Below are 27085 nucleotides of genomic sequence, written 5' to 3'. Positions count from 1 at the left end.
CGTACAACAGATGAATTTTAATTAATAGATCCCAGACTAACTCACCAACTCCTTGTCAGGGCAGTTATTGAAGAAGTTTGGGTCAGAAACAGGGTCAGACAAGTAAGACTGCAGGAGGTTGAGACGGAGACCAGTAGGCGGCTCATTGGTCATTTTCACCCCATTCTGAAGGATAGTCACTGGAAACTGATTTCAAATATACACACTAGGTAATTATGGTTTGATCTTTTTCCACTATAAGATGTAATCAGATATAACAGTTTGCCCTAACTGTTTGAAATTACTTACTTATGTATCAAACCTTGCAAGAGTATTCACACCCCCCAATTGCTTTCAGATTTTGCCAGGTTATACCAACCACAAACGTTATTGTGCTTTATTAGATGTTTTTGTGGCAAGTCAACACAAACAACTGCATAACTGCGAAGTGGAGCAGTTTGTCTGATTTGGCCTGGACTTTGACTGGGCCATTGTAACACATTGACATACTTTGACCATTGTAACACATTGACATCCTTTGATGTAAACTTTTCTATTGCAGCTCTAGCTGGATGTTTAGGGTTTCTGTCTTGCTGGTGACCAGTGTCAAGTCTTTAGAAGTGTCTTTCAGGTTTTCAAAGAGGACCTGACTTTATTCAGCTCCTTAGTATTTGAGCCCATCTTTCACATTTTTACAGCCGCTTAGTGGTCTGTTGCAAACTGTTAACATAGTAATATCTGTCTTTCTTTTAATAATGACTTAAAATGACTGTACTCGAGTAAGCAGATTTTCCCACCATTGCCACAGGTCCAACCAGACCTGTGGTTGGACCTGTGGTTGCCCAGCCTCATTGCCCAGCAATGAGGCTGGGCAATGATTTTGCTCTCATTGCCCAGCCTGTCAACTTAGACGGATAGCCATGTCTTGGTTAGTTTGCGGTTGTTCCATACTCTCTCTGTTTTTAGACAATGGATTAAAAACGATTTAATCCATACAACAATATTGATGTATGATCTGTCCACGCTTTTAACTTTTCCGCTTCATTCCTGACTTCTTTTATTAAAATGTTCAACAACCAAGTTTAGAACCAACCTCTGAGGCCTTCACAGAAAAAAATTTGTTTATAATGAGATTAAATTACACACAGGTGGACTTTTTGTACTAGCTAGGTGACTTCAAATACAACGGAGTTTATTAAGTCATTTTAGAATAAATAGGCTGAATAAACACCACACTGAAAACCATGCTTCCTTTTCAGTTCTACTTCACATCAATCCACCACTTTCTAAATCCTCAAAAACGCGTTGAAGTGAGCAGAACTTCGAGGGTTATAAATACATTTACAAGACGTTGTGCATGTATTGAGTGAACCTGTACCTTAGGTGATGGGTAGCTTGTGAGCCAGAGGCGGAAGTCTTGGTGGCATGCCGCAGGGCTGAAGTTCTCGCAGATTTTTTCTAAGCTTGTCATCCAAGAAACGGCCAAGTGACAGTTCTGCAAACACACCCATGATCCTTCCTCCATGGCTGTTGATATCATTTTAGAAGCAATGGGACCCTGGCCTTGACCCAGAGAGATAGACTGGAACTTGTTGCCGCTCATTTTCTTGTCATTGGCAAACTTTAACAAGCCTACAGGAGGACATTGTTACTTTTAATGAGATGTGCTTAAAAGCTTTTTGAAAATCTATCTTTTGTACTGACAAACTCACTAGCCATTGGGTCGGCTCCTGGAGAAAGCACAAACACAAGTGGGATGGTGGCGTTGGAGTCCATATAGCTCTTACCCAAGTCAAAGGGAGGAGGCTGGACAAACTTCTTCCCCAGATTGGAAGAAACATATTTAACCATACCTGGCTCCATCTTGTCAGGTCTGAGACATCGAATAACGATCATTTTCTGCAGGGTACTGAGTTGGTCACACCAAGGTGCAGGCAGAGAAACACTGAAGGGCTCCTTGCTCTCATGAATAGGCTTAAAGTCACCTGGATTATTGATGAAAGCCTCTCTGTGCAGTTAACAACAAACAAATTCATTATTTACAAGAAAGACCATAAAAAAATAGTTATATGTAGAAACAACAGCCACCAATGTATTTGGTTGAATGATTACTACTTTTTACTTTATGCCTTGTAACCCATGCAGTTCGTTAGCTCTGCAGATTTCATCCCAGTTTTTTTCCTGTAGCCAGCTGGAATCTGGGTTAGGAACAGTGTTCTGCAGACCTACTCCTCCGGTCAACAAGAACATGAATTCTGAATGCTCAAGTTCCCCCTTTGCTCTGAGAAAGTATTTATAATAGGAGTAAAGAGACACAAATAAACAATACATAATTTTGATCTTTCTTCATCGTCTCTTATAAAAACAAAACAAAAAGTGAACAAAACATTGTTTTATTACTTACAGGAGCAAATTGCAGCAGAGGAGAAAGGAGAAGAGGAGTTTGTCCTTCTCAAAGAGAGATCGGCAGATGTTGCAGTACAGGTTGAAGGTGAAGTGATCAATTAAATACTGAAGTCTTCTCTCCAGAATCTTGGATTTGTTACTAATCAGTAAAAACAAAATATAGCTAAGTTCAGAAGGAGAACAATCCTTGTCTTTCTCAAAGAATATTAAAGCATTTTTTTTTAAATGTAGAAACCAAGCCTTTAAAATTCCAGTAACTAGCTTTAGTTTTAATGAAAGACATTTTTTCTGAAGTGTTAAAATGGTACAAAATCGATTATTTATATATGTAATTTATGCGTGGTTAACTGATTAGGCACAATGTGTGTGGCATTTCAGTTAAACTGTTAAAAATATTTAAAATAATGACAAATTAAAGCACTCTGGATGAAGAACAAAAACAGTTCACAATCTTATTCTAGTTAAGCAAGCTTGTGTATTTATTTTCTTTGTCAAATGAGTATTCTCAGATTGTGTCATGTGCAATGAGCAACAGTTAATATGTAATGTATATAACTCACCTGTCTTGTATGGAGTTGATGTAGAGATTCACAAACCAGTTTAGAGAATATTGATACATAGGGTCTATGTTGGTCAAATCAGCGATACTGAAGAACAGGATAGATGAGTGCTTGGCAATAGGTCTATAACCTTCTCTAGACTCTGCGATCTTGATTTCAGTTTTCTCTGCAATCTTGGAAATGAATACAACGAAGGGGACATTAGGGACTTTATAAACTCATTAAATCATCCTTCCAAATTTGATTTGTTTTGTAGAATTTCTACCAGTTGTTTCTTTGTAATCTCATTGGACATGATCTTTGCAGAGTCGAGAATCTGAATAGCACTCTCATCCTCCAGGATATTCCCCTCTGAAGACTGTAGCGTTTCCAGGATTTTGTCTTCAATTTCCTTTAAATGTCTCTTATTGTCAGCTGACTGCAGAATCAGTGCGTTTCTCTCCTCTTCCAGCTCTGGCCTGTAGCACACAAGAAAAATTTGTGTTGCTAAAAGCTAAACGGCTGTTTGCACAGACATAGCTCAAGATTTTTCAAATAAGGTTTTGTTAATAAGCTGTAAGCAAGTAATATCTTACCCAAACCATGTAGCTCTAATTGAGACTTCACTTAACATCATAATTAGGAAGGTGGACCAAGACCAAAAGCCGACTTTCACCATCTTAAATGACTGCAGCTCCAAAAGCATGATCAAATCAATAAACAGTATTTTGTAACTCTTTAAATCATTGCCGTAACTATTACACAGAAGCTAATTATTATTTAGGTCAGAGGCAGTACTCCACAAATTATCTTCCTTTGTGAAATGCATACCTAACACAAAACATAAAAAATAATTCGGGTGAGATTATGACTATTAATAGAAGCAAAGCGAAGTACAAATCCAAACTATACTAGCAGTTTAAGACGTGGATATTTTATTGATATTTTTACTGCCTTTCTCTTTTTACTAGGTAGTTACTTTGACTAAAAACAAATACATCACATTCTTTGTTCTCGTTATGTGTTTCACACAGAATATCACTGGTGGCAACCAGACTCCTTCCTCAATTTTCCGAGAAAATAATAAGAATCACCTTCTGTGTGAAGAATCACACAATGTAAACATAATGATGGGTTAAAGAGTCATAAAAGGGTGTTTTCATAAACCAATTACACAGTTTTAAGACGATAAAAGTCTGCTTTGGTCTCTGGTTCTCTTTAATTAGCTGTTAGCTCCAGCTTCTGGTACCAACCTATCTGGATTTAGACTACGATTTAGAAAACCTCAAAAATCCTGCATTTTCCTTTTGACATAGTCCAGTGGTGTAAAAATAGTAAGCATTTAATGCTACCTCTCCTTAGCAACTACAATCCCCAGCAACTGGTCCTCCAATCCCTCTGGTGTGATCATGAAGTTGAGTAGAGACACTTTGGTAGACAGTTCTGGCAGGTAGTGTGGGTTCCTCAGCTTTGTGGTGATGTACAAACGGAAATCCTCTGAATACTCGATCACAGACTCACCAAGCCTGATGCAATTTACGCCACCTATGTAAAATCAAGATGTTTGTAAACTGAGAAATGTATTTTGTAATTTTAAATCACAGATGGTCGTCATTAAGACTCACACCACCTTGTTTGAAGGTTTGTTTAAGCAGTAGTGGTTCCAGAGAAGGGTCTAGCTCTTCTCCCACATTTTCCAGCAGTAAGGGTGTCCCAAACTGGATGCAGTTTTCTAAGGTTCTTATGTAGTCCCCATCTGTTAACTTGATTACACTCAAGTTATTTTCCTTCTCTGAATTCTTCACCCATCTATTGGCTTGACCCTGCGGGTCAATCATTAAAGGCCTACAAGAAAACCAGATGAACACTGTTTACATTTAATCAGAAGCAATATTTCTTTTCAATCTACTTTTAAGTAAAAATTTAAAAATTAGATTTAGATTGGTGAAACAATGACATACCATCTGCGTGAATTGCTGACAATGACACCATTATCAATAGAGAAAGAGTCACTGGGAAGGCCCGCAATGTTCCAAGCTCTGATTTTTATGGGATCTCCCAGAGTTTTACTGAGAGAAAAGTCATCTGATGATGGAATATTCTTAGACTGGACACATGTAATTAGAAAAAAAGAAATAATAAGAAGCTAAAATATATGAGTTATGAAAGTGCAATAATAAAGGAACAAAGGGCAATTACTTGACAAAGAGAGGTCCATGTCTTGGTGCAGTTATGTCTAAATCCAGAAGTAAAAGCTCCCAGGTAGGCAATGACACCAGCGGAAATAAGAACATCTCCAGTGAGGTTGTCATACGTGTTCTGCAGGTCATCTGCAGCTTTTGACCATCTAAGGGATCAACACATCACAAAATAAATCAACTGCGTGCATTCATGACAACTGGAGCAAACTTGCAACATCACAGTAACCTGGTCTTCTCTCCACCAAGACCTCCAATGAGTTTTTCAGCCCGTTCCAGCTTCTTGGCACACAAATCCACTTGGTATTCGAGCAGCGCTTTCTCCTGTGTTTTTTCTTTGAAGGTCTTTTGAAGTGATGCTAGGCGGTCCTCGACCTCCTTCAACTCAGATCTCTTTTGGTCTAGAAGAGCGACGGTGACCGCCAGGGACTCCTGAGCTTCTGCAAGACTCTGCTTCTTTGGAGCAACAACCTAAAATCAAAGAAAGAATTGTTAAGACTTATATAAAAGACAGAAACTCGCATGCAAGCATTTAGAAAAGGTAATGAAGGACCAAAATCTCTGCACCTTTGCCACTCTGTCATAAACCTCTATTGCTTTGATCCACTTGCAGAGGCCTTCTGCAGCAGACGAGGCTTTAGCCACTTTGCTGGGGTCAAAGTCAGGATTCGTCATGTACTCGCTTCGAATTTTTTGCATCACAGCAACCTGTAATCCAGCAGTCAGTAGGTTAGTTAAAAAAAACATACATTTTTGAAAATATATAATTGCTGTAATTTTATGACACTTACTGGAATGTTATCCTTATCATACTCTTTGAGATCTCGTAAAAAGTTCATGTCACCCAGTAGTTTCTTGCTTGGACCCCAGAAATCAAGAACCTAGGTCATGAAAACCATAATATTGTAACTGATAACTGTAACTGATAATCAGGACATTTTGAAAGTTCTTCTAATATTTTGTGTCACCTTTTTTCCAGTCCCAGCTGGATCAGCTATCTTATCTGGTTTTATGTCCTTCATCACGCATACAGCTGACATCACCAGTTTCACTCCCGATGGGGGATTTTTCATTGACTTCACAATAGTGACATCAGCGGGCTGGAGTAAGACAGACAGCTTCAAGTATTCTGCTCTGAATCGCAAAGATTTAAATGTGAAAGTAAGTTTTAAAAATAAATGCAAGTGAAGAGCACCAACCTTTAATGTGTCCAGGGCAGCGACAGCAGCTTCCAGAGCAGGGACGGCTTCAGCCAGTTCACTTTCGCACTCATTTTTCAGAGCCTGAGCCTCGCTAGCTTTTATAGTTGCTGCCTCTTCGTCAACTCGCACAACTTTACTTATGGCTTCTACTTCAACCGATTCTTCTTCTATCACCTGTTAAATCCCATGTAAGGTTCATATTTACATTCACACACGGAACCTTTCAAAGTTGTGAAACCACATTTCAAGGTAAGTGTCAGGATTCTGCGTTGTTAGGTTGTTTGATTTGATTCTAGTTTAATTATTTTGGGTTCTTATTTTGGTTGGATCTGTCTTTCTCCTGTTTTCCTTTAGTTTTCTTGTTTCTACTTATTCTTGTCACTTTATTTTAATTGTATTTCTTCGGTCTAAGTTATTCTTTATTGTTAGATTTATTTCCTGCTCCCTAGTGTGCCTCCTCTCTCCCACACACCTGCAATTTTTAAAATCTTTTCATTAATTAGTAAAGCAAGGTTAGTTCTTTGGTGTTAATCGGTAATTAAATCACTTAAAAATGGACAACAGCAAATTCTTCTTCAAAAACCTGAATATTTAATAGGTTGTCATTATTTTTTCTCATGAATGTATAATACTCTAAACTATAACGTTGATCCTGAAATGTAATCAAGGTATGGCTGGTGTTTACCTTCATCATTTTGTTGTTCTCTATCTTTGCCACTTCAAGCTTGGGTTGAAGCTCTACCAACTCCTTTTTCATTTCAGCAACCTGCACAAAGAAAGCTAACCTGTCACCTTCAGACATTATAGACATTTCAAAAAATGTCAGAAATGAGAAAGCAAAACAAACTTGATGAAAGGTATTTCTGCACATACCTGAGATTCAGCAAAGGCCAGTTTATCCAGGCCATTTGTATACCTCTGTTTTGCCTTCATGACAGTGTCTTTCCTCTGAGTCAGGAGTTGATAGAAAGTTGCGATCAGCTCCAGGTAGGACGTGGGAGTCACATAATTAGTGCGCCCTAGTTCATTTAGGAATCTAAAATAAAAAAAAAATTGCATGACTACATTTTACATCTTAATTGAGTTCGCTGAAAAATACTATGTTTCATTTAACTGCGCATTACTGCTGTGAGAGTTGTTTGGCAGAGGTGTGAAACGTTTTGCAGATGGGGACGACCTCGATCCTCTCATTGTCCGTCATCTCCAGAGAACCCAGGAAGCAATTGGCTACTCGCTCAAGAGCTTCTTCTGGCCATGGCTGTAAGGGTGCAACACAGAACATGAAACATGTACCGGGATCTTATATGACATACAAGATCCCGGACATGAACAAATTGTTAAGATAAAGTTCCCTTTTTGTTAACCTCTTATCCAATTTTCACTTGCCTTTTTTCATGTCATACACATATTTATTTTTACAGCAAAGTGAGATTCAATTAAATAATTGCCTCATTATAATTCCACAGTACCTGATACCAGTCAATGGTGCAGCAGTTTATTAGAGATGGAAATTGCCGCAGACGATTTCGAAAGGCGATTCCAATAGGACTAAAGGCAACAACCACATGCAGGTTCTCTCTGCAGCATGAAATGAAAAAGGCAAATAGAGTCAAGGGGCTCAGCTCCAGATTTTTGTTGCCAGCCTGGGCAACCGGACGTATCGCCTGCAAGATCAGGAGAAAAGCGTTTTAAACATACCCTAAAAAAACTCCATTATTTTAGCATTAAGACCTTTCTTTACCTCCATAATTTCTTGCTTCTCATCTACAGCAAACAGATTGGGCACTTCTCCTGTGTTCAGGACACTGTCCACATCTTCCAGAAAACCCTCATCCTTGATCTGGGCATCAGTTAACAAGAACACCGTCTTCTGTCCTTTAACCCCAGCATTTTTCAGCAGCACCTACAATTTTCGGCGTAGTATGTTTAAATATGTTATACAAAAGCAAATGTTAAAACAACCGTCTAAGTGACACATACAGCTCCTTGTATTTGTCTTTTGGATTATTCATATTTTAGTTGTATGTCACATAAGATCCCGGTACATTGAAACTTGTAAATATACAATGTCAAAATGAAAAAGGTATCCAAGTATAATATATGGTTTAACAAGGCACAGAATACGATAGTGTGAGGTGGAAGTGTCTTCAAATCTAATAGTCAAACCTTGAGGTCGTCTCTCCACTCTGTCATGCCGTAACTCTTAGAGATCTCAGGCTGGAACAAGGTCATGTGTGCCATTGATGTGGCCAGGCGGGTAATAGACTGGCGGCCGCTGCCTCCGACTCCAGCAAGCAGAGCATTTCCTCCAGGCTGCTTTAGCACGCGGCTTACGCGGGACAAGTGCTCCAGTACATAGCTACATAAGGTGAAGTTTTTTTTATCAGGTAATCAATCATGTTACTTTACTAACATAAACAAAGCTTAATTTCTGAATTTACAGCAAAGAGGTAAAGTCTGCTGGTGTTGGATGTATTCTCATCCAAAAAGAACTATTCATATAAAACTACGTCACATTTTAAACGCTGGGAGGAAAAAAGCGATGTACCGGAAGATGACAAGGTTCATCCGAGTCTTGTGCATCTGGTTGTATTCGTCGAGACACGCTTCCGCCACCATAGCAAACTCTTCTGTTGAGGGCACCTCAGCATATAAGCGCTCGTCATCCTCCAGCTCAGGGTACATGTAATCACCAAAAAGAAGATTCCTCATGTCTTCCTCTACCAGCTGTAAAGACAAACAACACAAATTTAGAGTTTTCTAAATACAGCGTAATCTGTCACTGATTACTATGCTTTTACATTTTAAATTGTAAGAAAAAACACAGAACACCTCTTTTGTTTCATACGTTGAATGTCTAACAAACTGAAATCTCTAAAATAGACAAAAGAAAACTGAAGTTTGGCTTACTTTGCTGCCTTGTTTCAGGTGATCAAAGACCTGTTCAAAGGAATCTTTGAAGTGATCTTTGACGATTCTGTTCATCAGTTTGTAAAGCCATGCTCTGTCTTTGTCGTCCACTAGACGATCGTAGTAGACACGAAAGACTTCATGGACGAACAGGCGTGTCATGGTATGTCTGCTTTCCAGAGACTCCTTCTTCAGCAACAGGCAGCCTTGTATGACACGGGAGAAATCTCGTAGGTTGAAAGTGTAGTGAGACTTGGCTGGTGTTGGAAGAAGGTTTTTCATGGCTTGTTTATACACCTTTAAAATGTAAAAGAGAAAAGCATAAATAAGACCAAGAAACAAGCAGAGGAAAACATAAACATAAAGTTTAATCCCCTTAAACCTTTCCACCATTTGTAAAGTAACAATTACAAACGTTGGTTTATTTCATTGAGGTGTGATAGATCAAAAGAACGTGGTGTATAATAGTGCAACCGCATTTGTTTTCAGGCCAAAAGAGTTCATCTTTTGTATGGCCTCTTTTTCTCAATGTTGAAAATTTGTGGGGTAAATTGAAAAAGTGTTTTCATCATTATCTTTTTGCCTTACATTCATGTGGTACTTTGTGTTATTCTGTCATATAAAACCTCAAAAAATACACTGAAGTTAGTGTTGTAATGAGACCAAACCTAAATAAAAAAGGTTTAAGAGTGTTTTTACAAGATACTAGTCTTAAGTGAAAGTTATAATATGTCTTAAAGGTAACTCACTTCCATTGTAGCTGCCACTATTTGGTTGCCAATGGTAAAACATTCAGGGGCGAATGCATTGTTTTTGAGGTAGAAAGCTACAATGTTGGAGAAAATGCGAACCATGGTGTCGTCACTGAAGGGATTTATGCTAACAATGTTGAAATGCCGAAGAAAGCGAGGCGTTACTGCATTTCTTCCACCACCAGGGGGACCCATTGCACACAGGAACTGGATGTCAATTAAGGTGATCTTTGTTGTATCCTTTAAGTCATACCTGCCAGAGCATAAAAAATGACATCTAAAGTTTTGAAAAAAATTATTTAGTGCATTTTTGTTTGTTGACTGTTTATAGTGGCTGCTAAGGGTAGGTCGATACCAGTTTCTATGGTCCATGTACTGTCGTAGAAGCTCCACAGGAGGTTGAGCACCAAACTGCTCCAGGGCAGGCATGTTCATGTCATCTACAAAGATGACACACTTTTTTCCCAGTGGAGGGCCAAACATTCCTTTCCTTCTCTTATCCAACCTGGACATGATTATATTCTAAGAGATACAACAAATACACAATAAAATTTTGAATGCTGAAAACAGCTAGATGTCACTACTAAGAATACTACTGTATTCAATTAATCAATCAACTCTTTTAACAACTAATTAAACAATGGGTATCAACAACTCTCACATTTCCAGAGCTAACCTGGGTTTGATTGGCACTTGTCCGGGCTGAAAAGTTGATGAAAAAGGGCAGAAAACTGTCTTTGTCCAGATTGTTCATCAGCTTCTCCTTCACATAAACAGACTTCCCAGTGCCAGTAGGGCCAACAAACAGGGGAGGACTGGTGAGATTATTTGTTAAATGATAAAAGAATGTTAAATACCACAACTTAAAACAACGCACAGTGCCAGTCAGCAGTTTACCTAAACTCATCATTCACAAGAATTGCATATAAATTTTCAACATTAACGATGCATTTGACCGATATTAACTTTAAGAAATACAACTGCATCGAGAAACTAAGACAAGAATAGGGCGCAAAAGTAAAAATATAATTTAATCAGTCTCTAATTAAACCAACATTGTACAATATTATGGAAGTTTTAAGTAATATTAAGACATTGTATGGATTAGAGAAATTAATAGTAAATTCAAACTAGTCCACCTAATTCTTGTTTTTGTTTTTTAAGCATCGTTAAAGGTGTTCATTTAATCATCATTAGACATCCGTGGCCATGATGGGTTTATGTAAACTTCTGACAGGTACTGTAGCTGAACTTCATATCTGTGGCATACATGCAGTTTTGAAATCTGACTTGACTGTAATATCTAAGAATACTGACACTCCATGGTTGATGCAGAGGTCCATTAGATAAGTGTAGCGAACGGTGTCTATGGTGGGAACAATGATGTCCTGCGCCTTTGTGTTTTTATCTCCCAATTGGATGCTCTTAATTGTTTCGTTCCAGTGAAACCATTTTCCTCTTCCTTTAAACTGAGAAGAAGTTTACAATACTATTCATTAATTCAACAGTAATAAAAAACCTTCAGACTATAAGAGCAGATTACCTCATAAAAGTAGTCATACACCAGGCCTTTTTCCTCCATGTGACACTCCCATTTCCCAACTGTTTCAGGGATTGGACATTCCTGTGTTTCTCCAGAAAGTGTGGCCCTTAAGAAATGACTGAACTTCTCTCTGCTGTCTGCATCACAAGCACCCCCCACAGACCACACCAGGGAGAATGCAAAAGCTGCCTGAAAGCAAAAAAGAGAAGAAACAAAGGAAGAGAACAGCACAACTTTCACTTAACTGATTAAAACCAAAAAGGAGGTGCCTTGTTTTTGTAAAGTTGTAAGTTGAAAAAAAAAAATTGACATAATAGTAATAGTACCATTATCCAGATGCGAATGCTTCTGTCCTCTGGATGTGCCGTTACTGGTTCAATAAGCAACATCTCAAACAGCCGACACAGGGCCACCGCAGTGTTACTGTTGCTAGTGGAAACAACCTCCTGCGAGCAAATCCACGTGACATTTTTTTATACGATCAAGAGAAACATTTTGCTGTAAGAGAATTTTTTGCACCTATTAATTTGTGGCATAGGGCCCAGTTTACCTTGCACCGCTTGCGTAACTTAATGATGGAAGGTGGAAAGAGCCAGAGGAAGAGATCCATCAGCAGTGCATGATTCTCCTTAGACTTCAGAGGATCAGGAAGAGTGTTCATCCAGGAGATCACCAAAGGCTTCCAGCCTAGCTGAGAGGGTTCCATGTAGACCATACCACATCGGCTGACTGTGGCAGGCTGCAGTTGCAAAATAATTTATTTAAAAAGATGCTAAAAATACTTAGACAACTTTAATGTGTGAAAATGCATGTCGGCTGCACCAGATCTCCATGCCACTATATAAACTGCACACTCTTAACTTACTGAAGCTTGTGACAGATCCATCGCTTCAAAAATAAGACTCATCTGATTGGACATCTGAATTATCTCACCACTCATCAAGCACAACTGCAGATGAGAATTATAGAAAAAAAAAAAAATCACATTAACATATTGAAAACATAAGCATGCATATCGGTTTTACTTTAACTATGCACCTTTTTGTTGTCATCCAGCACAGTGTTCATACTTTCAATCCACAGTGTATCTATGGGACCGTCAAATACCACCCACTTGCGCTCTGGTGTGTCTCCCAAGGCAAAGTCACGAAAAGTGTTGGCCACAATACCGTCTGTCCACTGGTAGAAAGAGAAACCCAGTAAGTGAAAAGAAACATTGAAGAATGGGCAACACATTATTCTAGGTGTAGTGACTAATAAAAGTATTTATGTGTTTTTTTGTCTTATGTGATGAGGTGTGGCATGGCAATTTGCATTTAGCACTCTTGCATCAATAGCTTGAAAAAAAACAGTAGCTTTTCACATCGAAACACTTCAATAAAGATAAAATTAGATAAATATCAGTTTGATACATGTTGTGGGTGCTTCCCCAGCTTTATGGTGAACCTGTGGCCCTGTGGCTGAAGTCTTTTTATCACTGTGCAAACAGTTGATCATTTCCATGTTGACCCCGTATGTAGGGTCATCCATCTTCAAAGTATCCCAGTTCATGCTGAGGAACAGCAACCCCACAGCTTGATGCTGCCACCACCATTAGGATGGTATGTTCCTACACACATAGTCTTTAATATAGGCTGAAATGTTTATACTCTGGTCTTATCTGACTAGTGCACCTCCTTCCTTTGTGGTTATAATGTAACAAAATGTGAAAAAGATCAAGCTGTGCAAAGAATTGTATACAAATGAACACATAATGCTTTCATGATGTCATGTAGATTAAAAAAGGAACATATTTACCTCATGGGAAACCAGGTCAAACTGTCCAAAGAGCTGTCCCATAGTAATGGACTTGGGATTTAATGTCCTGAAGACGACCTTCTCTTCTCCTTCATGTCCTTTCTCATTCATCATAGTCAGAGTGTCAGCTAAAACATGCAACACCTTTGTTTTCCCAGCGAAGGGCTCTCCCACCAGCATAAACCTGTAAAATGACTTTTTTTGTGTACAATTTTCTTTTATGGTAAATACAACCATATGAAAACCTAAGCATGACCTACCCATGTCTAACTATCATCATCTCATATGTCTGTATCATCTTTTGCAAGAAGACTTCAGCTGGCTGCACATTATGCTTTTCACAGCACTCTGTAGCAGACTCTAAGAACAGCTGGCAAAAATAAAGGAAAACAGATAAAAACAAAGATCCATTTAGAATCGCAAGACAGTAGTTTGAGTAATAGTGTTAACACATCAGACCTTATAGTCGGCCTCAGGAAGAGAGATGCCCGGGAAAAGATCGCTGGTGATCCCGTTGAACAAAGGAATATCATGGGACAGAAACTTGGGCTCATTAACATCCTTTATGGATCTCAGGAGCTGAATGTTACAACATAAGAAATTCATGAATAACTTAAGATGACCTGATGACTGAAGCTGCAATTAAAGACATAAACTGAAGTCTATCAAACAAATGACGTAACTTATGCACAATTACCAGAATGTCTTCGTTCTCATTGGGATACTTAAGTTTGAGGTTTCCTGCAGCCACGAGCACTGCTTTGACGGCCCTCATGCCGTAATCGTAGTGAAACTGGGAGGAGAGCTGCTCTGAACAAAGCCTGTAGGTCATCACAATCTTTACTGACAGCGGTTTGGCATTGAGGAAGCCGTATGAATACAGAGAGATCTCTGCGATCAGAGCGTAGTTTGGGACCATCATGGCCACAGTTCGAAACAACACCTACAGAAAAGCAAAATGTACAGAAACACTGAAACATTCTTACATTACTTGAGTACGTTAAATAATAAAAATAAAACATATCACGCATTATTTCTGACAAAATACCTTGAGGTTGTCCGGAAGCTCTGAGCGTCCCGCGTAACCGGGGTTCATTGTTATGGAAACAAAGCAGTTGGGATTGAGCTTGAGCGTGGTTCCTTCAAAATCAAAGTACTCCAGCTTCTGTTCTATGGCCCTCTGGATGCACAGAACCTGCTGAGCCACTACAGACAGCACCTCCAGCTCAATACGGTTGAATTCATCAAAGCATGCCCAAGCTCCAGACGAGGCTAGACCTTTAAAAAACTATGCAATGGATTAAAACATATATTAAAATAAGATTGTTAGCACGCACGATAATTCACATTGAATTTCAAGAGAATAGTACTTTTCCCATTGCGATATAATCCAGTCCATCTGAACAGTTAAAGACCACACACTGTACAGCAAGAGCTTTGGCTAAATCCTTAGTGGTTTCAGTCTTTCCTGTCCCGGCTGGACCCTCAGGTGCCCCACCCAAATTAAGATAGAAAGCTCCAATCTGTAACAGAAGGGGTCGGAATCCGATTTCAGCATTTATCAGCAAGACAAGATGCATTATTCATATTTAAGATAACTTAAACAAATGTTGTTTTTTTAACTACCAGAGTTCTGTAGCATCTGTCAGTCAGAGGAGTGATGACCAGACGTGGTGAGTTCCCCAGGTACTCATAGGCATAGCAAACATCACAGTTGATAATGTGAACGCGAACGTTTTCACTGGTCCAGTAGTAACGAAGCTGAGCTAGCCACTGAAAATCAGTTTCGTGTGACACGCCTAAAAACAACAACACTAAAGTTCTTGGATCTGTACAAGAAAGCTCCTTAATAAATATTCAAACAACTTTAGGGATGGTGTTACCTTTCTCTATAAGGTCCACGACAACGTCCCGGGCATGGACGTCAATTGTGACGAGCGCTCCCAAAGTAATCCGGGTTTGCTTGGAAAGTTTTCCTCTTACCAGCTTTATGATGTCATTCAGCTGATTCTTCAGTTTTTCATAATAGGCTTTTATACCCTGCAGAGAGAACAACATACTGTTATGATTATTTGAAGAAATAATGTGTTCACCATAGGGTTAATAACATTACCGTTTACACAACCACATAATTAATCTTCTTAGTCCAATTTAGAAAATCTCCAAAAAAGTATGAAAAGGTTTCAAATCAAGCAGAATAAAACACAAAAAGACTCACTTTCTCCCCTTTTCTGATGGCCTCATGAACCTCCAAAGTCCAAAAAATCTGAGAGGTGCAAATGACTACCTGTCCAGGCCACTCTGTGACCCACTGGTCCCGTGGAGTCTGAGGATAGGCCTGCCCATTTAAAAACATAGAGACATGTTATGGACCAGAAAATGCATGATATGTAAACAGAGGTTTACCCACACTCATCATCAACATTAATGTCATTTACATTTTAGGTATTTGTCGGTGCACTAGATAAAATTCTCTACATCTAAGGGAAGTTTCTTTTAAAGTCAGTGACGGCATACATATTTAACCAAGTACAGTTTTGCATTCAGTGTTCCTCTTCTATAATATTGAACCTGGGTTATAGTAGTTTTCTATCAAGAACTATGAGAATATTTTTTACTGTATGAACCAGAAAAGATCTGCATTCAATTCGAAGTAGTTACCAAACACTTCAAATGCAAAATTCCAAGACCAAAATTCATACATTAATGTAAAACACTCATGGTAATTATGAGTGTAGGTGAACTTCTGACACAAACATTATGTGTAAGAGTGACCTTACCAATCTTGAGCGGGCTATCACGTCTCTGACACTGCGAAGCATCACATCCTCCACCTGAATCAGCCACTTCTCTACAGCTCCTTTGGCTTCAGTTGTAGAGATACGCTGGATTAGATCAACACGTTCGCCTTCGCTGCTGTACATGGCCTGAGCAAAAACAGTACACAGCCGATTAAAACCTAATTGTGCACAATGTGTACATTACGCATTTTGAATTGTCTTGCCTGAATATCCAGATTGGGTAAGAAGTCCAGTTTGGAAATACCCTCAAAACACTTTTTCAGATGAGGTTGAACTAGGAGTGGATCTTTGGTTTCAGAGAGAATCTCAAGCATTTCATCATTTGACAGAAAGAAGAACCTGTAAAATAGATCACCAGAAAAAATTTGAATATTAAAACCAATTGGCCGAAAATTGTGGAAAGATTTTTGATTGTTTACCGTGGAAAAAAGAGCCGTTTCTTCTCCAAATAAGCATTCAAGCCTCTCATAATGTTATCAAGGAGCTCGTTAGAATTTAGCAGCTTCTCTAACAAACCCGGAAGCGCGGTTGCTGGCAGAATCTAAGATGAAGTAATGCAGTGTAGATAAAAGATCTGTTCTCAAAAATGAAAACAGTTTTGCTTTATTTAATTTTTTACCTTGGGGTCTTTGACACAATGCCTCATGACCTCTTTCCAGTTTCTGTCTACAGCCTGAAAAAGCCTTCCTTCTTCTGGTATCTGCTGCATGATGTCCTGAGATGAAAAGATGGGCTCCAGGTAAAGCCACTGAGCCTGCACCTTCAGCCACTCATCTATGATTGTCTGAATGTTAACCAGGCGCTCCTCCCATTGCTACAAACAGAAACAAAACTCTTTTATGTTTTTATAGTACAGAACTATGAATAATAGTTATATATAATAATAATAATTATATATATATATATATATATATATATATATATATATATATATATATATATATATATATATATATATATATTTTTTTTTTTTTTTTAACAATGAAAACTTCAGAAAATTGCTGTACTCGTTCATAACGGAAATTGTCTCCAGAACAGTCTACCTTAATTTCTTTCTCAAATGGTTTGATGAAAGGTGAGCCCCTCATTGTTTGAGTCTTTACAATTTGATCATCTAACATTGTCTGAATATCATCCAAAGCAGTCAAAATGGAAACACCAGTCTCCCTGTAAGGTTGATGGCTGAAGGCAACACCGTCCCAAGTTTGCAACATGGTTTGCATGGCTTTCTCCAGGGAAAACTCCTACAATGAAAGACGGTTTACAAGGCTGGCGGCCTACATCCAGATCATAGACTTTTTTGACAACCTGTAAAACAAAACTAAACATTCTAAGGGAGTCTCACCTTACTAGCAGCAGCACTGATAGACTCAAACTCAGTCAGATAAGGTGCTAAGTTTTGCTTTAAAACTTTGCGTAATGTTGTTCCAGAGTTAGGGGTTAGGTCATGATCGACTATTTTAGACATGCTGTCCCAGTGACGTTGCCTGATACCTGGGTTGCACAAGACAGACACGATGGGAACATACTCCTGTTGATGCAAAGATACACAAATTAAAAGCTACACACCAGTAAAAAAAATGTTATGTTATGCTATGTTAATTCAATCATCAGCAGTTTTTAAATACCTTAAACATTTTGATCTGTGCCATAGCAGCAGAACACAGAATTACTGCTGGGTCATCCTGCCTTTTGACCTCTTCCTCAGAGATCTTATGCTTTTTTATTCCAGAAATCTTTTCCTTCTCTTGTGCAGCCTTTAACTGCTTCTGCTGGAAAAACTTCAGTAATTTAAAAATCTCCCTATAAAACTCATCCACTTGATTTTCCATAGTCTCCCCATTTAGTTCCAAGAAAGAGCCATCCATCCATCTGCTCACAAATAGAGAACAGGTTTATCACAGGGTGTTATTAAAATCGAAACATTGCACTTTAGGGACTGATTTCAGACCTGCTTTCTGTGTTTTGCCATTTAAGGACGAATACAAACAGCTTGTGGAATGGCTCAATGTGTTCCTTGATGCTTTCAACTTCAGGGTAATATGTCAAGTCCCATTGGTAGAAGACTTCTTCCTTATTAACAATGACTACTGCCTCCTCAGCATCCCGGAGAAGTTTCTGTATCATTCTTACCTTTGAAATATACTGTTCAAAAAGTATGTTTAATGAGATTATGGCTTTGGGGTAGCCATAGATAATGAAAGTTGCAGAAACAGCTGACTAAGTATGTTACCCTCCATTTCATATAGATATCTTATAAAAGTAATTGTGTCCCTTTTTTATGTTATTTTTTTCTTATTAGAACCACAAGCGCCGATGAACTTTACGTAGATTTTATGAGACAGACTAGCACAAAGTGAAACAAAGTTCTGTGGTTTTCTATTTTAAAATGAAAATCTAAAAAGTGTAGCAGATACATTCAACCCCCTTTAGTCTGATACTCTTAAATAAAATTCAGTACGACTACTGGCCTTCAGAAGTTAGAAGTTCCCCCTGTGTGAATAATTAAATTGTATTATACAACCAGCTGTTCTGCGAAGGTCATAGAACATTGCTGGTAACAAACAGAATAGCAGAAATCAAGCAGAGAACCAGACAAGTCGGGGATGAAGTCATAGCTACGTTTTTAAGCACATTTATGTTATTTAATAATATCTAAATTTTTAGGTAGGTCCTGTCTTCATTGAAGAGCAGTAAGAAGAAAAGTATTGGTGCCATGAGATTTTCAAATTAAAAGTTTGCCACAAGCTATGCTAGGAACACAGCAAAGGTGTTGAAGAAGGTGCTCCGTTTAGATGAAACCAAACTTAAGCATTATACATGCAACAAGCTATGCGTAGTGGAAAACCTATACAGCACATTGACCTGTTGGGAACTTTAAAGTTGCACTGCAGGAAAAACCCAGTTAGAGATTGCAAAAAATACTGAAGACTCGGGCAGAAGTTGGAGTTTCACCAGAACATTGACCCTAAACATATAGTGAGAGAAACAATGAGATGATTTATGTCAAAGCATATGTTGGAATGGATCAGTTAAAGTCAAGTTGTCAAATTATAAATTTGTGGAAAGACTACTTTGCTGTAGGGTTGACCCAAAGTAACAGCGTAATACATATACAGGTCCTTCTCAAAAAATTTGCATATTGTGATAAAGTTCATTATTTTCCATAATGTAATGATAAAAATTAAACTGTCATATATTTTAGATTCATTGCACACCAACTGAAATATTTCAAGTCTTTTATTCTTTTAATACTGATGATTTTGGCATACAGCTCATGAAAACCCAAAATCCCCGTTTCAAAAAATTTACATATCATGAAAAGGTTCTCTGAACGAGCAGTTAACCTGATCATCTGAATCAACAAAGTAACTCTAAACACCTGCAAAAGATTCCTGAGGCTTTTAAAAACTCCCATCCTGGATCATTACTCAAAACCGCAGTCATGGGTAAGACTGCTGACCTGACTGCTGTCCAGAAGGCCATCATTGACGCCCTCAAGCAAGAGGGTGAGACACAGAAAGAAATTTCTGAACCAATAGGCTGTTCCCAGTGTTGTATCAAGGCACCTCAGTGGGAAGGAAAAAGTGTGGCAGAAAACTCTGCACAACGAGAAGAGGTGACCGGACCCTGAGGAAGCTTATGGAGAAGGGCCGATTCCAGACATTGGGGGACCTGCGGAAGCAGTGGTCTGAGTCTGGAGTAGAAAAATCCAGAGCCACCGTTGCACAGGCGTGTGCAGGAAATGGGCTATAGGTGCCGCATTCCCCAGGTCAAAGGTCAAGCCACTTTTGAACCAGAAACAGTAGCAGAAACGCCTGACCTGGGCTACAGAGAAGCAGCACTGGACTGTTGCTCAGTGGTCCAAAGTACTTTTTTCGGATGAAAGCAAATTTTGCATGTCATTCGGAAACCAAGGTGCCAGAGACTGGGGAGAAGGAAATGCCAAAAGGCCAAAAGTCCAGTGTCAAGTACCCACAGTCAGTGATGTTCTGGGGAGCCATGTCAGCTGCTGGTGTTGGTCCACTGTGTTTTATCAAGGGCAGGGTCAATGCAGCAGCTATCAGAAGATTTTGGAGCACTTCATGCTTCCATCTGCTGAAAAGCTTTATGGAGATGAAGATTTCCTTTTTCAGCACGATCTGGCACCAGCTCACAGTGCCAAAACCACTGGTATTACTGACCATGTATTACTGTGCTCAGTTGGTCTGCCAACTCTACTGACCTGAACCCCATAGAGAATCTGTGGGATATTGTGAAGAGAAAGTTGAGAGACCAAGACCCAAAACTCTGGATGAGCTTAAAGGCCTCTATCGAAGCATCCTGGGCCTCCATAACACCTCAGCAGTGCCACAGGATGATTGTCTCCATGCCACGTCACCTTGAAGGCTGCAAAAGGATTCCTGACCAAGTATTGAGTGCATAACTGAACATAATTATTTGAAGGTAGACTTTTTTGGTATTAAAACACTTTTCTTTTATTGGTCGGATGAAATATGCTAATTTTTTTAGATAGGAATTTTGGGTTTTCATGAGCTGTATGCCAAAATCATCAGTATTAAAACAATAGAAGACCTGAAATATTTCAGTTGGTGTGTAATGAATCTAAACTATATGACAGTTTAATTTTTATCATTACATTATGGAAAATAATGAATTTTATCACAATATGCTAATTTTTTAGAAGGACCTGTATATGCAACACTTTTCAAATTTTGACTTTTTTTTATTTTGTAAAACCATGCATTTTTTGTCTTCTTCTCTATAAAACCATAAAATCTACAACAAGCTTCCAGAAACAGCAAAATTGCCAAAACATTGTTTCTTTAAATAAAGTCTAACACCCCACATGATTATTGTTGCCTTTGACTAATAACAACTACAGCATTGATCAGTTTATTTCATGTGTACTTGATAATGAATATTCTTGATAATTTTGATATTGGCATCTGACAAAATGTAATGTCTATTGCTTATTTCATAATTGGTAACTGTATTATCTTGTTATCATGAAAAGCACTTTGAACTGCCTTATTGCTGAAATGTGCTATACAAATAAACTTGACTTAAAATACATTGACGTTTGTGGTAATAATGTGAGAAAATGTGGAAAACGTTCAGTGGGTATACATACTTTTGAAATGCATTATATATGTGTTGTTGTTTTAGCAACAATAAATTTTGCTAAAACACCCCATGCTTGACAGGTGAATTCGAAACTGGTCAATAATCTCATAAAAAAACATAAAAAACGATCGTAGGTTTATGTAACAGCCGAAATGACACTGTACCTGTTGCAACATATCCAGGCGAGAGCATTCCACTATTTGCTCTGACAAGTTTCCCAATCTTTCAAGGTCAATCATTAGTTTTTCCCTTTTCTCTACCAGCTCTTTCTCTCCTTTGTACTTGGCATTCTGCAACACCTGGAAAATAACAACCGTGCGCAGAGTCAAATCTAAAAAATAAATACATTAGAAATTTAAAGAATGATATAGTTTAGAAGACGGACCTTATCGTGGTGCTCAAAAGCATCAAGTATATTTTTGGGCCAAAGAAAAACAGTCGAGTTAAGTTCCAAATCCTCTGGTTCAATTAAGTGGACATTCAAGAGATACATAAGCCTGGTGCTTGCTTCCTGTAAGTGTATATGAGATGTAAGAAATGTTGTTTTCTGCAAGACACAACAGCTTAAGACCAAATGTCCAATTAGTCACCTGTAGTTTTTCATTTAGGCCTGTAAGACCCTTTGTCTTGCTCAAATTCATGTAGTCTACCAACTCAGCCATAGCATCTATGTTTTCTGGAACTTCCTGAGATTTCTCTTTGATCATTTCAAATTCAGAGCAGATCCTTTCCACACACATAAAAATAAATAAATCATGCATAATGAGACCATGAAAATGTCTAGAAATGAGAGACAGGCTTGACTGAAAATGCCACAGGAGGGGAACCTACTCTAGATTTTGCTCCCGATGTTTGGTGATCAGTGTTGTCAGAAGCATGTCAGCAAACATTTTGGCTTTATCACATAAGCTTTGATTGAGCTCCTCACATCCCAGATGAATCATTGGGAAGTAGACTTTCGATGGGAGGTTGGTAATCTCCCTTGAGAGCGCATGAAACTCCTCCACTTGCTTTACCAGACAAGGTTAAATACATTCAGACATAAACCAAGAAATGGCGAGGTCATAATGTGTCATAACATGAATGAAGTTCAGCTTTAAGATTCTTTACTTCAGTAAACTCTTCAAAAGTGTGCTCCTCTTCCAGAAAAGTGTCCACTTGCATCTGCGCAGTTCCATTCACAAGCCAGTCATAGCTTTCAACTTCAAAATATACCACAAAAGCAAGTTATGAATTGACACAGTTTCTAATGTGAAGTTTAAATATAATCGCAATAGTTTTTGGTTTTTAATTATGCATTTTTGCTGTTCTTTTCCCAGCATGGAATGAGCATACAAAACTGAACGTTCTTAAGTTTTAAAAACAAGATTCTTGTTGACAAATTTGAATTTATTGTGGATTTTCTCTATCACAGGTTGAAAAAATATTCATATGGGTTCACATTTCTATGAAAACACAAATTAATGTAAATGTCATTTATCAGCACCACTCCAGAAGGTAAATGTTAACCTTCTACCCTTCAAAACCAGTTTTAAAATTTGCTTAAGATAAGGATCTTGAACATGTGATTGTGAAGGATTAGCCAGACAATGGTGGAATACCAGTGTCAGTGTCCACAGTGAGGTGAGACTATCGTAAAGGCAGGTCCATGCCAGAAGACTACTAAGAATCCTAAGAAGAGTGGTCAGACATCCAGCCACAATCATGGTGGAAACATGCTGATGGCTAGAAAATGTGTTTGGTCTCTCTACAACGTACCACATTGCATTAATTCAAAAATTAGTGGGTGTGGATGCATATATTTAAGCCTGTATGTATCACATGGACCCGATTAATATTAGGTAATATAAACACAAAATTCAAACATGTTTACCAAAAACATGCCTCCAAAAATTCTTAACTTTGTTTTTTATATATATATATAAAACAAAGTATATATATATATATATAAACATTTTACCACAAGAAAAGAATGGATGAACTCCATTCAATTAATGGCCCAGTGAGTATGACCACTGATTTAATGGTTATTTTAATGTTTTTGCGGATCAAAATCAAAATAATGTTTATGCCAATGAGAAGCGCATGAGTGCTATATCACCATAGGCCTTCAAATGTTTGTCAGGTTCCTCCAAATGTTTGCGCACAGCACTTGTCACAGTGACCTTAGCCCAAATAAGGTCCTCATCGGGAACACTGGCATCCACACATGGAGATGAAGTTTGGGCCAACCAAGACTGCACAGTCTGTACTCTCTATAAATAAATAACAAGGCAATTTCTTCTCAACACACACACATACACAAACACTAATTAAGCTTAAAATCAGAAATCTTACTTGCAGAGAGCTTGCTATGGAATTGAGTATCTCCAAAACAGAATCTTCTAAATCTTTGAGAGTTGGGTAAGTGCCCATTGTTCCATCATCAAATGTCAAAGTCATGAGGAACACTGGCAAGCAGTGTTGATTGCTTGGGTCGAAAAAGCTGACAAACTTTTTTACACTTTGCTGAAGCAGGAACTTCAACTATAAATATGGGGGGAAAATATTACTTTAAGTCATGATATACCTGAGAAGTTGTTTGTAATATGAAAGAAACCTCATAGATTATCTGTCTGCCGCATTTCTCAATGAAACAATTTCAAGTGTAGGAACCTTAAAACATCAGTCAGTTGCAGGTTGTAGCTGTGTCCTGCACTATATTTTTTTTAAATAATTACATCATACAAACATATTCTTAAAAGTAAAGGCAATAAAAAAAAACTGAAATACCTGATTGGACATGAGGGTAGATGCACAGTTGTAAAAAGCATTCTGCTGCTCCTCTTTCAGTTCACCTACAATTTCCTCATTTGTTAATAATTGAATGATTTGAGGAAACCAGATATTCATAATTGCAGATTCTTTCTTCTCGCACTCTACAGTTGCACTTCTCTGTACACTTTTACAATCCACGGGTTCAAAACCTCTGTGAAGAAAAAAAAAAATCCTTACAGGAGACTTAAGACTTACAACTTAGAGGTGGTTATTCACCTTGATAATGTAGTCCTACCTGCATCTACATGACTCAAGTAAAACCATACCGGTAAAAGACACAAAGCCAATATCCAATATAGCTTGCATCACTGGGTGCAGAATATGGAGTTTTCGTTTCATAAGTTTCACTCTTTTTGTAAAGGTGCAATGGCAAAAGCTTTCAACCCTTGAGAGAAATAAAAAAAGGCAATCTTTAAAAAATAGTCAAACAAAACAAATGAATTATTGTATAATTATGAAGCCTATTGTAGAACTCACGTTGGTTGGCCAAATCTCTGTATTTCTGAATCTTCTTTTACTCTGTCGGGATCCTTTAATACTGAGTCCACTAAAAGAAGACAAAAAGGCTATAAGAAGACATGATTTACTTAAACTCCATTTGCACAAACCAAATATATTTCTCTGTAAAGATACTCACACTCCTTAAACTCATTCACATTGTGTCATGTTTCAATCAACAAACTTCATCGTATTTTACTAAGATTATATATAAAAGAACACAAAGTAAAATAACTTTAGAAAGAAAAATCTGAATGGTTTCAAAATATTTGTATAAAATGTATCTGTGTGTATTCATTCTCTTTACTCTTATAACCCCTAAATAAAATCCTCTGTCCAATTCTGAACTACTTTGTGTTGAGTTTAAGGGGTGCGAATACATTTGGACACCCATGTAACTAGCGGTACCTGTGTACTGGACAATCACGTTGTGGAACTCCTCGATGACCTCCGTGCAAAGCTCTTTAAGAAGTGTATCTGACTTTGGGCGCCCTCTCAGTTCAGGTGAAATTCGGGCAACCATTGAGTCTAGCCACTCTTTCTGGATTGGAGCGAATGGTCGACTCTCTACACAATGCTTCATGAATCTGTATTTCATCTTCAAACAATGCAGAACAAAATAAAAGCAATAGGTGTTTTAAAAAAAATCTTGAAATAATTTTTTTCTGAAAAATGTAAAAAAAAAAAATTACGTTCATCACACAGAATCTGTAAAAACAGTTTGAAGTTAGTTTTGCAATATTTCTTCTTTTTTGTACTATGGTTTGTACAAAGCCATATGTCCCCATACAGTTGAGAAAACAAAATTCGATCCTCTGCTGATTTTCATTTTTTCTCACAAATACAGCTTCTCTAATTCAGAGAAAGCGTTTTAACTAATAAAAAAAATACATTACAGAAAAGTTTTTTAAAAATGGTATGGTTTGTTGCTTTATACAGTATTTTGTTCTTCTTCCTGCTCCATTTTCACTTGTGTAGAGTAATAATTGTAAGTGAATGTCTTTGTAAATTAATTATGAAGTTTGTTAAATCAAGTGATTGATATTTCTTCCATTTCTCAATAAATGCCCAAACACCTGTGACATTTACACCAAGCTTCCACATTATGTTCTTAATGTTCATTCCTTGATCAGATCAACAATATCGTCCCTGACGTTCTTATTGTTATTTGATAGCTAATTGATCTGTTCGTGGAGGTGGGGAGGGTTAAGGGTGGAAGTGAAAAAAACGATTCTGTTGATTGATCACAGCATGGTCACATAACAAATCTGTGAGAACCAGGATTTTAGTTGCACTATTACCGTAGGAATAAAATACTAATTTTACATGATGACCTGCAAACCAGATTATATTGTTTACATAATGTACTTTTGTGTAGGTATTCAGTCTCCACATATCATAAAAAATTCATCAACTGTAGAGACTTTCCTTTCATATGTTCCACCCCAACAATAAATAAAAATATGCATACTCGGCGTGGAATCTCTGGTTCTGGAGAAGGAGGATCATGCCTAGCTTCCCTCTCTTTGGTCTTTTCGCGAGCCTCCACTGCTCTGGAGATCCTGCAATAAATCATATTGTACAGCAAACAGTCAAAACTGATGATCAATTTCAATAGCAATATTTGCCGCAATTGCCACAATCACAATAAATGATTTATCAGTTTAAAAAACACCTACAATGTCATTTGGAAATGTTTTTCTTGCATTGTTCTCCTTTGTCTCAGTAGCTTCTTGTGAGCCTCTTCTCTCTTCTTTATTTCTTCCGCCATCTCATTTTGTGCAATAATGGAGCTCTCCAAAGCTCCCCTCAGTTTTTCTATTGGGGGCAGAACTGGTAGCTTTGGCAGGCCCTCCACGTTGGCTTTAGAAATCCCCGAAGAGGTAGCCATTTCTGACAATAGCCACCTGGGGGGAAAGAAAGTTTAACGGTCGTTTTAAGTTTGTTGCTGGTTTGCTAACCCTTATTTTTTGTTGAAGCTGGCTCCGTCTTATAACATTAAGAGACGCTGAATATTCTAACAGTAATTATAAATACAAAAAACATCTGCACATAATAACAAAATGCACCAAATACGTTTACCTTTGGGCTTATGGTGAAGTATCAATACGTTTAAGGACCTTTGTTTGTGGTTTAATATCGCTGTCTTCAAATGTTGCCTCTACAAAAATGTCGGAATCCAAAAGTTGGTTGTGCCGTTACCAGGGCAACAGTAAACGGGAGGGGTGTAGTGGGCGGGGTCTGCACTCGGCAACTGTAGAACAAAATGCCCAAGAAAAGTTATAAAGACATCTCAAACTATAATTCCAACATTGGAAAACAGACTTAAAAATATTGATAAATAAATAAATACATTAATTAATTTCAATATGTAACTAACACTTTCACTGTAAATCTTTTTTTTTTCCAACACGAAATTATGGTCGAGGTTACATGGCATGTTCCTTCTGTTATTGCAGGCTACGTCAATAAATACGAGTTTAATTCAACCGCTTATAAAAGTTACGAGTATTAAT

The 27085-nt window shown here is 38.0% G+C and overlaps 1 protein-coding gene across 1 annotated transcript in view; it reads right to left on the bottom strand.

Annotated features, from left to right (window-relative positions):
* dnah12 (dynein, axonemal, heavy chain 12) overlaps nucleotides 1–26784 on the bottom strand; it is a 36641-nt gene extending 9857 nt beyond the window's left edge. Inside the window, exons 1-64 of the mRNA XM_008413937.3 lie at nucleotides 26652–26784; nucleotides 26249–26476; nucleotides 26041–26131; nucleotides 24978–25167; nucleotides 24549–24618; nucleotides 24307–24456; nucleotides 24027–24222; nucleotides 23592–23780; nucleotides 23356–23509; nucleotides 22365–22456; nucleotides 22086–22264; nucleotides 21845–21980; nucleotides 21640–21765; nucleotides 21419–21553; nucleotides 18079–18272; nucleotides 17756–17999; nucleotides 17473–17658; nucleotides 17171–17371; nucleotides 16747–16941; nucleotides 16547–16668; nucleotides 16331–16466; nucleotides 16107–16253; nucleotides 15545–15664; nucleotides 15210–15366; nucleotides 14953–15125; nucleotides 14697–14849; nucleotides 14375–14614; nucleotides 14024–14269; nucleotides 13786–13905; nucleotides 13587–13696; nucleotides 13327–13510; nucleotides 12568–12708; nucleotides 12395–12478; nucleotides 12080–12268; nucleotides 11856–11975; nucleotides 11530–11718; nucleotides 11304–11455; nucleotides 10663–10801; nucleotides 10342–10508; nucleotides 9984–10239; nucleotides 9235–9531; nucleotides 8873–9051; nucleotides 8491–8683; nucleotides 8066–8227; nucleotides 7794–7988; nucleotides 7449–7582; nucleotides 7198–7360; nucleotides 7010–7090; nucleotides 6322–6498; nucleotides 6091–6222; nucleotides 5914–6003; nucleotides 5690–5830; nucleotides 5352–5593; nucleotides 5124–5271; nucleotides 4886–5031; nucleotides 4555–4769; nucleotides 4277–4469; nucleotides 3211–3403; nucleotides 2946–3118; nucleotides 2384–2524; nucleotides 2102–2260; nucleotides 1692–1987; nucleotides 1358–1611; nucleotides 46–186 (exon numbers count right to left, since the gene is read on the bottom strand). Coding sequence (XP_008412159.1) covers nucleotides 46–186; nucleotides 1358–1611; nucleotides 1692–1987; nucleotides 2102–2260; nucleotides 2384–2524; nucleotides 2946–3118; nucleotides 3211–3403; nucleotides 4277–4469; nucleotides 4555–4769; nucleotides 4886–5031; nucleotides 5124–5271; nucleotides 5352–5593; nucleotides 5690–5830; nucleotides 5914–6003; nucleotides 6091–6222; nucleotides 6322–6498; nucleotides 7010–7090; nucleotides 7198–7360; nucleotides 7449–7582; nucleotides 7794–7988; nucleotides 8066–8227; nucleotides 8491–8683; nucleotides 8873–9051; nucleotides 9235–9531; nucleotides 9984–10239; nucleotides 10342–10508; nucleotides 10663–10801; nucleotides 11304–11455; nucleotides 11530–11718; nucleotides 11856–11975; nucleotides 12080–12268; nucleotides 12395–12478; nucleotides 12568–12708; nucleotides 13327–13510; nucleotides 13587–13696; nucleotides 13786–13905; nucleotides 14024–14269; nucleotides 14375–14614; nucleotides 14697–14849; nucleotides 14953–15125; nucleotides 15210–15366; nucleotides 15545–15664; nucleotides 16107–16253; nucleotides 16331–16466; nucleotides 16547–16668; nucleotides 16747–16941; nucleotides 17171–17371; nucleotides 17473–17658; nucleotides 17756–17999; nucleotides 18079–18272; nucleotides 21419–21553; nucleotides 21640–21765; nucleotides 21845–21980; nucleotides 22086–22264; nucleotides 22365–22456; nucleotides 23356–23509; nucleotides 23592–23780; nucleotides 24027–24222; nucleotides 24307–24456; nucleotides 24549–24618; nucleotides 24978–25167; nucleotides 26041–26131; nucleotides 26249–26460 — 10530 coding nt within the window. The 5' untranslated portion in view covers nucleotides 26461–26476; nucleotides 26652–26784. The remainder of the gene's footprint in view (nucleotides 1–45; nucleotides 187–1357; nucleotides 1612–1691; nucleotides 1988–2101; nucleotides 2261–2383; nucleotides 2525–2945; nucleotides 3119–3210; nucleotides 3404–4276; nucleotides 4470–4554; nucleotides 4770–4885; nucleotides 5032–5123; nucleotides 5272–5351; nucleotides 5594–5689; nucleotides 5831–5913; nucleotides 6004–6090; nucleotides 6223–6321; nucleotides 6499–7009; nucleotides 7091–7197; nucleotides 7361–7448; nucleotides 7583–7793; nucleotides 7989–8065; nucleotides 8228–8490; nucleotides 8684–8872; nucleotides 9052–9234; nucleotides 9532–9983; nucleotides 10240–10341; nucleotides 10509–10662; nucleotides 10802–11303; nucleotides 11456–11529; nucleotides 11719–11855; nucleotides 11976–12079; nucleotides 12269–12394; nucleotides 12479–12567; nucleotides 12709–13326; nucleotides 13511–13586; nucleotides 13697–13785; nucleotides 13906–14023; nucleotides 14270–14374; nucleotides 14615–14696; nucleotides 14850–14952; nucleotides 15126–15209; nucleotides 15367–15544; nucleotides 15665–16106; nucleotides 16254–16330; nucleotides 16467–16546; nucleotides 16669–16746; nucleotides 16942–17170; nucleotides 17372–17472; nucleotides 17659–17755; nucleotides 18000–18078; nucleotides 18273–21418; nucleotides 21554–21639; nucleotides 21766–21844; nucleotides 21981–22085; nucleotides 22265–22364; nucleotides 22457–23355; nucleotides 23510–23591; nucleotides 23781–24026; nucleotides 24223–24306; nucleotides 24457–24548; nucleotides 24619–24977; nucleotides 25168–26040; nucleotides 26132–26248; nucleotides 26477–26651) is intronic.
* Nucleotides 26785–27085: the final 301 nt, after the last annotated feature.

The sequence above is a fragment of the Poecilia reticulata genome, chromosome 7 (genome assembly GCF_904066995.2).
Source record: "Poecilia reticulata chromosome 7, P_reticulata-male-v2, whole genome shotgun sequence".
NCBI classification, from domain to species: Eukaryota; Metazoa; Chordata; class Actinopteri; order Cyprinodontiformes; family Poeciliidae; genus Poecilia; species Poecilia reticulata.
This window is presented reverse-complemented; position numbering and strand designations above follow the sequence as displayed.